Raw genomic sequence first — 14,170 nt, forward strand, 5'->3', positions numbered from 1 at the left:
TTCTTTTAATTTTTGCACAGAACCCTTCATAGCTCTCTTTTGTACAATAAGGTATGTTCACAAGGAATCCAGTGAAATCCACCATGTATCAAATAGTTGGTTCTTAAACCCAAAACAAAGATGAAATTTTTTTCATCTCAATAGATCAAATACTCCTTCATGAAACAGTCACTCCAACTCACCAGCACTCGAATATCAAATCTCTGCTCCTGAGGTAGGTACTTTGGAACCTGAAGCACACAGTTCATTGCTGTGCCAATCAAGCCATCCTGTTCTCCCGTTTTGGTACTGCCCCACTCTGAAATAAGGAATGTTAACAATGTGAAAATTGTTATGGATTCTTCTATATAACACTAATAACCAATATTCATTAACATTGATATTAAAAGTTAGAAATATATAGCTATTTCTTTATTGAAATATATTTTTGACTGTACTATTTCCAAACCAAGCTACCAGGCTGGTCCTAAAAATACTACCCCTAAAAGTAGTTACATCTATATGTGAGTAAGTGAATTACATGATGGCAATGAAAAAATCACTACATTAGAAAAGAAACAAGGGGAATTAACTTGTTTTTGCATGTAATATACAGGCTTTCAGTGAGAATACATGTAGAAAATATTACTTACCATTATCATTAGTTAAATTGAGCAATACCCCAATGATGGCCCTCATGCAGTCTTCTACTGCTTTGCCCACGTGGTTGGTTACATTCTGGTGAGGCAGAGGCTTACTGTCAGGTAAGCATATGCTGTTCTCAGCACGATTATACTGCTGAATCAATCCTTCACAATGCTGTAATGCTCTTAAGAGAAAACAAAATGTAGACTATTATGCTAAACAAAATTAATTATACTAAGAATTTCTACTTACTTGGACCTTAATATTTTAAATGTCATAAATGCTGCCAAATTAATTTCTCTTTCTACTCCAGAAGTTATAATGTATTAACTATTTAATCATATACCAAGTGTGTCTAATACCATACTAAGTGCTAAATTTTATTTTGAGAAAACTTAGTATTAATTTTTCTAAGGAAAGTTAAAATTATAAACTCAATGCAGGAGTTTACATCTATACTACTTAAAGTTGTCTCCATTTTACCAATCTCTCCAATACAACAGACCTACCACCATCCCTCCCCAAACAAGGTAAAACCTTTAAGAGCTAACACTGGGCATTTCTGAATTTCATTCAGATGTTTTTCATTTAGGTTGCATGCTCTCAGCAGCCACAGAATATTATTTATGTTAGCAATGCATAATAAATAACCTCATATAGATGGTATTAAATACTTCATAAACATTAGAGCAAGCCATATTTCTTAACATGAGGTCATTTAAGTGACATGTATCCTGGCAGCCATACAAGGGTATCAGCTGCATCCCAAAGATTCTCAAGATGCTATCCAAAATAACAAGGAAATGTAATCCTTAGGTGAGTCTAGTATTCCTGAAGCCTCTCTTTAAATCACCAGGTCCATTAATTTAAAAAAAACTCTATATGAGAGACAAAGTAAGCTGACTCTGTCAGTTGATTCCTCATGTACTATATACACCATACAAAACCCTTGAAGAAAACTGCACTATATCTAATCCCTCTCTAGCCTCGCCTTAAAACATACCATATGGATAGGAAGGTGTTCCTCATGTCTAATCTAAAATAATTTGTTGTTTAGATGTTTGAAGATGTTAGCCAGAACAACCATGCTGTTATTGTTAACTGCCTTCAGTAGTGCTGAACTAAATCATGGTTTGGGTTGGTAAATGAGGGAAGAACAGCAGGGGTGTATCATTTTAATCTTTCAATATACTCTCTCTGCTTTTATCAGACATGATAACTGAAAAGTTCAAAAAGCCAGAGGAGTGATATTTCACAAACATCCAATTCTGACCTCTACTGCCACTTCTAAAACATCTGATGGAAAATTCCTATTCACGATGAAAGAAATGAAAACTGTCATATTAAATACCTCCTTTTGGAAGACACTTGTCAGGGGTCATGAAGTATATAAGAGACATATTTATTTTATTTATTTATTTTTTAAGATTTTATTTGACAGAGAGAGACACAGCAAGAGAGGGAACACAAGCAGAGGGAGTGGGAGGGAGAAGCAGGCTTCCCGCCAAGTAGGGAGCCTGATGAGGGGCTCAATCCCAGGAGCCTGGGATCATGACCTGAGCCCGAAGGCAGACGCTTAATGACTGAGCCACCCAGGCGCCCCAGAGACATATTTTATTTTTTTAAAGATTTTATTTATTTATTTGACAGAGAGAGACACAGCGAGAGAGGGAACACAAGCAGGGGGAGTGGGAGGGGGGAAAGCAGGCTTCCCGCAGAGCGGGGAGCCCGATGCGGGGCTCGATCCCAGGACCCTGGGATCATGACCTGAGCCGAAGGCAGACACTTAACGACTGAGCCACCCAGGCGCCCCCCCCAGAGACATATTTATTTTAAAGAAATAAGTAGATTTAACTTGCAAGAATACTCTTTGGTAAGGGAGGATAAAACCTTGGTAACAAACAACTAGAATACATGCCCTAAGGGCACTAAATGTGGTAGAAAATTTACAAATATAAGGCAAAAAAAGAGAGAGAAAACCTACAGATCTACTGGAAACTAAAGACGACCAGAACTTTGAGACTATTGGAAATCTGAATACTGACTGGACATATAATATTAAGCAATTAATAATTTATAGGGTATGAAAATAGTACTGTGGTTACATCTTTTTAAGAGCCCATTTTAAGAGATTATATATACTCAAGTATTTAATGGATTAAATTATATGAAATCTGTAATTTGCTTCAAAATAATATAGAAGGGTTATGAACAGGGTTACAGATGGAAACAAGACTGGCCATGGGTGATGATTATTCAAGCTGAATAGCATGTACATCAGGATTTATCATACTATTTTGTCTATTTTTGTCTATGTTTGAAATGTACCAAAATAAGAAATTAAAAAAACAGATGAACTTGAGTCAGGCTACAGTGTGCTTCTGATATTATTCCAAGGACTTTGGACATACATTCAAAGACAATAAGGAATCAGAGATTTGGCATTTGGGATTATTTTAAAAAAGTTAAGCCCCTGTGGTATTGTGTTGAACAGGCTGGAGACCAGAGAACTAGGGCAGAAATATCAAGAACTAGGATGGAGATACCAGAAAGAACCTATTGTACTAAGCTTGAACCAAGACTTCCTTGAACCAAGGAAATTTTACACGAACTAAGGTGAAAGCATTAGCCTGATGTCATCCAAGTTGGGCAGAGAGTGTGAAATAGGGGGAGCTGCGTGGAGATCTGGAAAAATAGGTATGAAGGACAGAAGAGGGTTAGAAAAAGATCATTTACAATAAAAATAAGGACTAATACTTAGTTTTTACCATATGCTAAGAATTGTTTAGGCCTTTATATATATGAACACCTTAATAGGTACTGTACATAATATATATGAGACATTTAAACATCATTTAAAATATTTTAAAATACAGGGGCGCCTGGGTGGCTCAGTCGTTAAGCGTCTGCCTTCAGCTCAGGTTGTGATCCCAGTGTCCTGGGATCGAGCCCCACATCGGGCTCCCTGCTCAGCGGGAAGCCTGCTTCTCTCTCTCCCTCTCCTACTCCCCCTCCCACTCCCCCTGCTTGTGTTCCCTCTCTTGCTGTGTCTCTGTCAAAAAAATAAAATCTTTAAAAAAAAGTCATTAAAAAATATTTTAAAATACGTATTTTACATATACAAGTAATATTTAACAAACATTTTTGAAAATGTATATAATTTAACACATATTAGCATATATATAAACTCTTTGTGTGACAACAACCTCAGGTAGGTAAATGCAATTACTATCCCCCTTCTGAAGTACTTGTAGCAAGTAAATGATTTGCCCAAGGTGACAGGGCTGAACAAGAGGCTGGGATCCACATTTAGTCATTCTGGCTCCAATATATGTACTCCTAACTTTTGTACTATACTGTACTGCTTCTGGTTCACAGAACTTGACAGAAGTATTTTATGAAGGAAGGTGATACAATCATATTTCCTTTACGGTCAACTCAAATGCTTTAAATAAATAGCATGATAAATAAATAAATTTTTAAAAAATATATATTTTAGAAAGAGAGCGAGAGAGCAAGCACACAGCAGGAGGGGCAGAGAGGGAGGGAGAGAGAAAATCTCAAGCAGACTTCCTACTGAGTGTGGAGCCCAACAATGGTGCTCTATCTCATGACCCTGAGCCAAAACCAAGAGTTGGATGCTTAACCACCTGCGCCGCCCATGCACCCCAATAAATAGCGTAATATTTAAGAAGAACTTACTTAGCTGAAGAAACAATGAGTTGTGAATCTTTATATGCTATCAAGTAGCTTTGATTCTCTGGATTATGCACTGTTACCTAAAAAGGGAAAAATTCGAAATAACTGTGGCAATCCATAGCTTTCATTCATTCACATACAACATACATCCCTTGTACTATTAAAGACAAAGATATGGAAGAATCAGCCCTTGTCATCTAAGGGAATAACCAACACGTTCGAGATTTAAAATACTAGAGCTATTCCTTTATTACAAAATTAAAACACTGTTATAATTGCTTGCTCGTAAGTAACATACTCCGCACTACATATTCACTGTTACGAATTACCAATCACTCTGAATGTCAGAAAAGAGCGGTCTCTAACTTATAAACTAATAAAGTCCTAAGTGGATTCATTTAGAATAAAAAAATGCTATCTGTTTAATCTAGTGCACCTGAAGCACTCTAAAAGCTAGAAAGAACAATTTCGTCTGTTTCAGGAACTTCTCATTCACATTTCCCCAAAGAGGTTTCAAAAAGTACCTCACTAATCCAATCTGGTCAACAATCTACTCATTCTGAAATACACTGGCAACATAAATTGTAACCTACACTGAACTAGGTTAAAGAACAAATATACTCAGGGCATACACAGTTCAAGAGTATCCTTCTTCAAAGCCAATTACTACTATAAGCTGTGATTACAAACCATGTGACCCAAATAGCTAAATCAAGGAAATCCTTATTAATTAAAAAACAAAAACATGACAGCTCTTAACTATCATTTTCCACAAACAAGTTAATATATTTAAGAATTCCACGTTAATAAAAAAAATAATAATAATTCCACGTTAAGGAAAGAACAATAACATTTTGAAATAAAAACAAACTTGACATGCAAGGTTTCCCAGAGTGACAATATACATATTCTTAAACTGGTTATTTAACTTGTTCATTAACATTGGCTGCTCAAAGAATGCATAACAATTTGTTTGGATTAACAAAAGTAAAACTTTGGGGATATTTAATATAAAATATCTGACAGTCTCTCACACACAGTCATAATTAAATAACTTTCCCAACACAGCTGTCCATACTTACACTTTCTAAAACTCGTAAACATCTCTCTGCTCCCCATAATGAGGCTACCAGTTTCTCTTCATCTTCATCTCTACTTAAATGATCCACACATTCTTTCACTAGGAGAAACGAAATGGATATAAAATTAGTAGGTCTCATCACCTCAATATTTATCCCCTTAACTAACATTAAAAGCCATGTGTACACACATGAGTATGCTGAACCTCTCTGAACATTATTTATTCTAAGTTTTATAAAACTCTGCGGTGTTGAAATATATGAGCCTCTCACTGTGATTATTTCCATAATTCCCCAATATCAAAGTGCTAATGGCCTTTCCTTTAAAAGTTCAAGATTTCCAAGATGCTACTAAAATAGATCTTTTTAAATTGATGCAATAATTTTTTAAAGTATGTACACAGAATATTTTCTTCAGGTTAAAAATAAGACATAAAATATTGTCCGTGTTTATGTCATACCTTTATCTACAATATGATCCAGACCACCCAAAAGCCGGAGTTCTTCTTTAAACCAGTCTCCTGCTCGTTTAGAAGTAAGGGACAGCAAGGTCTCCATAGCTAAATGCCCAGTCTAAAAATGAGAGGCACCATTAATAAATATTGACTCTTAGCAATAATTCTGAGGCAACACTTCTAGAGACTGTTTTCTAGAAAAGTTCACTGCATGCTACCAGCCCATAGTATTCTTTATAATACAGTAGGTGCTTTTATAAACAAAACTGAACTAATTTTTAGTCTAAGTTGAAGAAACATTTTTTACCACCGGCTTGTTTTCACAGAGAAAATCCCTTATTAAAAGTAGTCTATCATTTGTCAAGTCAATAAAATAAATGGTGGTATGGTGGTACTGTTATTTCTTTGATACAGAGGCACAAAGAAAGGACTGTTGAATCAAAGTGCATATATATGAACTATAAATCACTATACTGGATTAACTGACCACAAAGGCTGAAACACTTAACTCCAGGAGCAAAGTATGGGTATGTCAGTGGCCCCGAATTCTTAAAAGCACTAGTTATCACTTTACATTTTTGCCAAAGGGTAAAAATAAGATATCTTATTGCTTTGGTTTGAATTTTTCTAACTATAGTAAACTTGTACATTTTTGCACATATTTATAAGCTAACTGTATTTCTCTAAAAGCGAGTTCCCTGTCAATTATTCTTTATTTTCCTTGCAAAGTTCCTTGTTTTTTTCTTATTATTTTGTATATTTTCTTACCTATTCTGAATAAAAACCCTGTTACTTTTAGGGTTTCAGATTCACCAGTATTGAACTTTATATGCAAGGCTGGCAACTTGGGATCCACAGCATGGGACTCTCATGACAAAATTATATGTAAATAATGACTGAGGACTACCACCACTAGAGAAAGCACAGAGCAGTGAAGGTCATAGGTACAACTGGACTAGAGTTTTTCTTTCTCTTGATTTGCCTTTATTATTTTTCTTTCTTACTGTGTTTCCTTTTAAAAGCACACGGACACCCTCCAACAAAGAACAATCTGGTTCCTGTTGCAATAAGGAACATCAGCATAACAAAATTAGCAAAGCTGGTAAGACCTGGTTTTCTTTCCAAAGCTTTTTTCCTTTCAAAGATAAAAGTTTACATTAAGTCCTCCTGGCCTATTTAGAACTGAAGATGGATTAGATACTGAGAAGTGGAAAAAAACAGAGTTTACTAGCAAAAATCCTATAGTATTACAGATTTTAGAAGAGATCTAGACTATTTTTGTCTACTCCTTAAAAAAAAAAAAAAAAAAGTTGATGTCCAAGCTGGACAAATAAAGAACTAGAAATCATCACTACAGAAAGATTCCATTTTGCCCAATTCTTATTCTAAGTCCCTGAAAAAGTAATTTAATGAGATCAATTCAGGTATCTTAGCTCAAGACTCACAGTAGTAATAAAGCTGAAGCCTAATGAAGCTTTCCTTGTTAAAGAAGAAAGGGGATAGTAATTTGATGTTAATACAGCAAAAATTCCTAAGTTTGTATGCTAAAAAGGGACTTTAATTTGTCTCTTATTGGCATAAAAAGGATTGTCTGATGTTTTAGGCTATATTCATAAAGCCTATTCACTTAAGCTAGCAATTAAAAACAGCTTACAATTCAAACATTTTATATGAAAAGTGGAATAGTCCTCAAAGAGTTAAAGCGCAAATCATTAATCAGAATACTAATGAGCAACTGTTAGCTCTCAGTTACATGAATTATATATGAAAACACTATAATATTTTAAATTATCTTCCCATAGCACATCAGGAATAGCAATGTATTTCAAGGAAGAAGTTAATTAATAAAAACCCAAAACTAATGTGTAGCGGGACAACCACTTTACAAAACAATGTCTAAGATTTAAAACAAATATAATATTCAAGACTAGCTGAACTTGGGAGGAAGAAGAGGCATCCCAAAATTAGCAACTGTGTTCTGGTTTTAATCATGTAAGTAAATTACTTAACACGACTTAAGAAAGTTACTACACTGTTATTTACCATCCTAATAAATTTAACAAACCATGGAGAAAATTCAATGAACAAGTATATCATGTTATTTAATAGCAAATGCCTGGAAAGAATCTATAAATGTTGAACAACATGGGAAACCCCTGCAGAAAAGATATATTTATTCAATGATGCAGCAAATAAAAATTATCTCAAATTTATTCTTTCATATCATTAAAAAATCTGTATATGCTGCAAAAGTGTTAAAAGAAAATAAAAATTACAAATATATTTTAAACATAGTATACAAATAGTCTGGTGAGGTACAGGGATCTTCATCCACCACCTGAGCATACCAGCTATTTTTCCAACTTTAGTAAGTACTGAATACATTCAATTCTGTATCTTGCCTTTTAATGTTAACCTGCTTTCCCCTGAAGCCCCACTTTACACAAATATCCTATTCTACCTTAATTAAACAGAGCAATACCCCTAAGTCATAGTTGGCCAGCACAAAGCATTCTGTAATTTTTGAGGCAAATGCTGTGGTCTTCAGTTTAGTAGGCAGTAGAAACAACGTTTATACAGTTTTGATGTTGAAAATATCTGAAAGTCAGATTATATATCAACAATCGTATTTTTTCAAAATGACAAGGCCAATTAATTATCTTCTACTGGCCTAGTAACCCGGTAGGGATATTACTGATTATTTAAGTAAAAAAGCCAAAGGAAAGGGAAACTGGAATCAACCAGAAGCAACACAGTCATCTAAAACTTCAGGAGTTGTGCTGAACCTCAGAGTTACTACTGGCCATGACCCCAATATTACGACGGCCATTGCTCCAAGGAAGGCAAGTGCCTAGGAAACTTGAGTCTTGGGCCCTTGAAGAGTTAATCAGACACCCTGAGATACTCTAGAGTAAGTGAATACTCATTTAAATGGCCCTCGCAAATCCTCTAAATCTTTATTCCTGAAACCCACAGAGAATAACAATTCAAATTCCTAATAGCCTAAATATAGTTAATACACACACACACCCCCCACAAGAAAAAAGGACAGACAAAATGCAATAGAAAATTTACTAGCAAAAAATCTAAATACAGATGGACTAGTCTAGGAATTTCAGGCAGGGAACAGAATTATGCTCAGTGCTGAACCTTAGAAGAACCTGCCCAATTGTTGACCAAGAGGTTAAATGATTTCTCCAAAGTCACACACCTGCTGTGACTAATGTAAAACTTTCTGAAATTAATTTTCATTTTACACTGGAAGGAAGGAACCCACCGTTATATTTTCTAGATCAAGATGCTTGTTGTGTACAGTTTCACAGAGCCTTCGAATTTTTTCTTTGATTTTGTTCATGTCTTTTTCATTCAGTAGCTTAGCTGAAGAAGCATCTTGTTCCAGTTCTAAAAGTCGAATCATTAGATCTAGGCTAGCTCTATCAAGATCCATGTTCAAACGATCTCTACTCAGTATGTACATGAGGGCAGCTGTACAAAGGGACAGATTCTTCAAAAGACAAAAATAAAAGTTAATGTGAGCAACTGGTGACAATTCCAGTTAATAAGACTGTTTTGACATTTGTTCACATGTTGGAAGCCTTGATGTTTTATTCAGTGAAAACTGCCCCCCTTCGAATACTCTAGGAAAATATGCATTAAATAAAGCTCTGTTACTTAAAATTTTTCCTTTCTAGAGATGTTCCCCATATCAATGCTCCCAACCTAGATGAATGTGAGCGGAATTATACATTTCTTTAGCTATTCTGTGCTAAGAGTTTAAAGAACATTTTTTCTAGCTATGCATATACACACACACATATATATAAAATCGTATTTTACACTAAACTTCACTTTATTCTTGGGTGCCTGGGTGGCTCAGTCGTTAAGCATCTGCCTTAGGCTCAGGTCATGATCCCAGGGTCCTGGGATCGAGCCCCACATCGGGCTCCCTGCTCGGCGGGAGGTCTGCTTCTCCCTCTCCCACTCCCCCTGCTTGTGTTCCCTCTCTCGCTGTGTCTCTCTCTGTCAAATGAATAAATAAAATCTTAAAAAACAATTTTTTTAAAATCTTCACTTTATTCTTTATGATAGTTGATAAAAGTTGAATTTCAATTTTAAATCAATAATGTAAATGTGTCTTAAAATCTGCATCAAACACAGCTATTTTTTTCTATAAAATAAACACAGCTGAGTTTGTGTCAAAAATATAAAGCTGGGATGCTCAAATAAACATATTTAGATTCATTTCCTTAAAATAATCAATCAGGTCTGATTGAACCAATTTTTAAAAAACCATTAATACAATGTGCTCTTAAAATCATTTAGATGGGGCGCCTGAGTGGCTCCGTTGGTTAAGCGTCTGATCCCATGTTCCTAGGATGGAGTCCCACATCGGGCTCCCTGCTCAATGGGAAGTCTTGCTTCTCCCTCCACTCTTCCCCGCCCCTGCTCGTATCTCTCGCTCAAATAAATAAACCTTAAAAAAAAAAAAACCACAAAGATAAGATAGTTAGCATACTCTGCTTACAATACTAAAATCCAGAGTACTGAGGTGATATATTTTAGGTAAGCATTATATAACAAAATGGTCTATGTTGGGATAATCCATTTGGAATATTTTGTACTTAACACACTTCAATGCACAGAAATATAAATAACATCTAAAGATTTTTTTTTTTACAAGATTTATTTATTTGAGAGAGAAAGAGAGAGAGAACTAGCGGGAGGGGGAGAAGGAGAAAGAATGTCAAGTGGACTCTGCGCTGAGTACAGAGCAAAAACCAAGAGTTGGATGGTTAATTGACTGTACCACCCAGGTGCCCTTAAAGATTTAAACTCTGAATCCCCCAAAACAGAAAAATTTTAGACTACATGCCTAATTAAATGCTTACAAAGCAAACTGGTTTTGGAAATTAGGATGTGATAGTACAGACCTTGGGAGATCCACTGCCCCCAAGAGCACACACTAATGCCTTGGTCCTCTGATAACTGTGTAACAAAGCAAATTAATTCTTAAGTCTCTTCTCTTCCCCCTCCTTGTCCTGTATCTGATATGACTTGGCAATGGAATTATCCTCACTCAGGGTTAAGTACACTGCTTTCAGTTTCATAAGATTCACTATTAGGAGTGCCTGGCTATCTCAGTTGGTTAAGCATCTGCTCGGGTCATGATCCCGGAGTCCTAGGATGGAGCCCCACATCGGGCTGCCTGCTCGGTGGGGAGTCTGCTTCTCCCTCTTGCCCCTCACCCCACTCATGCTCTCTCTCAAATAAGTTAAAAAAAAATCTTAAAAAAAAATTCAGTATTAGACTGTGTCACCTAATCTGCATTTGGAACATAATTTCCTTGAACAAAAATATAATAGTCATCTGAAAATACCACTATTGATAATGGTTAGTAACGACTTTTTTTCTAACTTCAAAAATGTTAAACCTTTTATTACAAATACAAGATTTTTAAAAGATTAGCATCAGTCATAATGAAAATGAGAATTTCTTTCTTTTCACAATGGCTAGAACTAGATTCATTATCCAAACAAAATGTTAAAAAAAAAAATCTTAATTTCAAACTGTTTTTCTCATGCTATTAATATCAAAGAGTAAAAAACGTTTTGTTTTGGTTTGTTTGTTTTTTAAGATTTTATTTATTTGAGAGAGAGAATGAGATAGAGCGAGCATGAGAGGGGGGAGGGTCAGAGGGAGAAGCAGACTCCCTGCTGAGCAGGGAGCCCGATGCGGGACTCGATCCCAGGACTCCAGGATCATGACCTGAGCCGAAGGCAGTCGCTTAACCAACTGAGCCACCCAGGTGCCCGTTTTTTTAAAAGTAGGCTCCATGCCCAGCATGGAGCTCAACTTGGGGCTTGAACTCACAACCCTGAAATCAAGACCTGAGCTGAGATCAAGAGTCAGTTACTTAACCAACTGAGCACCCAGATACCCGTAAAAGATTTTTTTCAGCACTTTATGATTAGAAGAAATCAGTGCTCACATAATTAAACATCCAGTATGGTATGGTATGTTAGGTGTGGAGCTGATGTTTTATTTATTTATTTTTTCTTTCCTGTAAAAGATTTTGATGGTATATGCATAAAAAATTGGGGGGGGGGAAGAATACAGAAGAAATTACTGCCTTTTATTAAATGTACACTGAGGTGTTCATTATATACCTTTCTATACTATTTTGTTTTCAAACTGTTTTTATTTTGTTTTTTTAATTTAATTTTGTTAGTTACCATACATTACATCATTAGTTTTTTGATATAGCGCTCCATGATTCATTGTTTGTGTATAACACCCAGTGCTACATGCAATATGTGCCCTCCTTAATACCCATCACCGGGCTAACCCATCCCCCCACCCCCCACCCCTCTAAAACCCTCAGTTTTCTCAGAGTCCATAGTCTCTCATGGTTCATCTCCCCCTCCGATTTCTCCCCCTTCATTTTTCCTGGAGCTGATGTTTTAATACTATAAACTGATAATAATATTAAGAGAAAAAAGTGTCATGAGAAAATAACCTTAAATAATATATTAAGCAAAAACTTCTGATATTAACCTCTCTATATATAGAAAATAAAATTCAACCAATAATTGGGAAATATTCATATATAAATATCCAATGTAGATAAATCTTTTTTTTTTTTAAAGATTTTATTTATTTATTTGACAGAGACACAGCGAGAGAGGGAACAGAAGCAGGGGGAGTGGGAGAGGGAGAAGCAAAGCAGGCTTCCCGCTGAGCAGGGAGCCCGATGCGGGGCTCGATCCCAGGATCCTGGGATCATGACCTGAGCCGAAGGCAGACGCTTAATGACTGAGCCACCCAGGCACCCCTAGATAAATATTTTTAAAAAGATTTATTTATTTGAGAGAGAGCACAAGCATGTGAAGGGGGGGTGGGGAAGAACCTCAAGCAAACACTCTGCTGAGTGCAAGCCCCACGTGGGGCTGGATCCCACGACCCTAAGATCATGATCTGAGCCGAAATCAAGAGTCAGGCACTTAACCGACTGAGTCACCCAGGTGCCCCCAAATAGACTGTTAATTTTTAAATAATGTTCCTGGGCGCCTGGGTGGCTCAGTTGGTTAAGTGACTGCCTTCGGCTCAGGTCATGATCCCGGAGTCCCTGAATCGAGTCCCGCATCGGGCTCCCTGCTCGGCAGGGAGTCTGCTTCTCCCTCTGACCCTCCCCCCTCTCATGTGCTCTCTCTCATTCTCTCTCTCACAAATAAATAAATAAAATCTTTAAAAAAAAAAAAAAAAATTTTAAATAATGTTCCTAATCCCAGAAATTTAAGAATACCTGATGGTGCTGGGAATCATCCAAGGTTTTAAAGACCATTGCTACCATTCCGTGTGCTCTCAGGTGCATTCGAAAACTGGGCATGGCACATTTAGTAGCCAAGCTAATAACACTAGGAGAAAATAGACTAGGTTAGGGGGTACTGAAAATAGCTTGTGCATTAGTTTTTTGTTTGCACAATACCAAAACAAGGAAATGGGGAGGGGTGGGAGGGTGTCAACCCACTGCCCATATGGATCACAATATAAAACACATGGGCAAACCGAATTATTAAAAATACATGATGCATATTGATTAGTATAAATATAAATAACACACGATCATCTTTGGTGTATTCCTTACACTACTACTATGATTAAAAGCAAAAAGTCTCAGCTACCTTTCATAATGCTTCTGATACATGAAGACTACAGATAATATTTGATTGGATATATTCCAAATGACTGGATAATTCAATGAAATTAAGATAATTCAATCCACTATAGCATGCAAAAGATGATCCAAATCAAAACACGCTTAAATCAAAAATTTATCACTTGTCTGAAATTTGGGGCTGAAAAATAACTTAAAAGATTTGTTAGTATAATACTTCTTTTAAGCATCTGTAAAGTGAAGCCTATACTATTCTAAAGAGCTACAATCATCCAACTTTCCTTTGTTAATGTAGAATCAAATTCCTTATAATAAATCAACCATATTTTAACTTATTTACACTGGCTATGAACTATATTCATGATAACAAAATCAAGGTAAGAAAATGTTTGGCTCTATTTGGCTGGAAAATTTTAGTAAGATAGAGCATGCATACATTTATCAAATATAAAAATAAGATCTCACCTAAGGCAACGTGTGTTTAGAGGCTGAGTGCTCTTTAAGCCACTTAGCAGGTATTCAATGTCATCAGTGAACTCTTGATTTTCACCAAATTCCACCACATCATTGAAGTGCTTCACATGCTGAACAACAGTATACAACTGCCAAGAAAAAATAAGTCCACTTCTTTTGTAACC

The 14,170-nt window shown here is 36.0% G+C and overlaps 1 protein-coding gene across 3 annotated transcripts in view; it reads right to left on the minus strand.

Moving 5' to 3' along the window:
* Positions 1 to 14,170, minus strand: part of WAPL (WAPL cohesin release factor) — an 88,111-nt gene that overhangs the window by 11,841 nt on the left and 62,100 nt on the right. For all 3 annotated transcript variants that reach the window (XM_045878242.3, XM_045878241.3, XM_045878239.3), the window contains exons 7-14: positions 13,998 to 14,134; positions 13,161 to 13,272; positions 9,135 to 9,362; positions 5,864 to 5,975; positions 5,406 to 5,503; positions 4,327 to 4,403; positions 633 to 808; positions 183 to 298 (exon numbers count right to left, since the gene is read on the minus strand). In XM_045878242.3, the coding sequence (XP_045734198.1) occupies positions 183 to 298; positions 633 to 808; positions 4,327 to 4,403; positions 5,406 to 5,503; positions 5,864 to 5,975; positions 9,135 to 9,362; positions 13,161 to 13,272; positions 13,998 to 14,134 (1,056 nt within the window). The remainder of the gene's footprint in view (positions 1 to 182; positions 299 to 632; positions 809 to 4,326; positions 4,404 to 5,405; positions 5,504 to 5,863; positions 5,976 to 9,134; positions 9,363 to 13,160; positions 13,273 to 13,997; positions 14,135 to 14,170) is intronic.

This window comes from Mirounga angustirostris, unplaced genomic scaffold (genome assembly GCF_029215605.1).
Source record: "Mirounga angustirostris isolate CCGP_5_RB_7025 unplaced genomic scaffold, mMirAng1.0.hap1 SCAF_6, whole genome shotgun sequence".
Lineage (NCBI taxonomy): Eukaryota > Metazoa > Chordata > Mammalia > Carnivora > Phocidae > Mirounga > Mirounga angustirostris.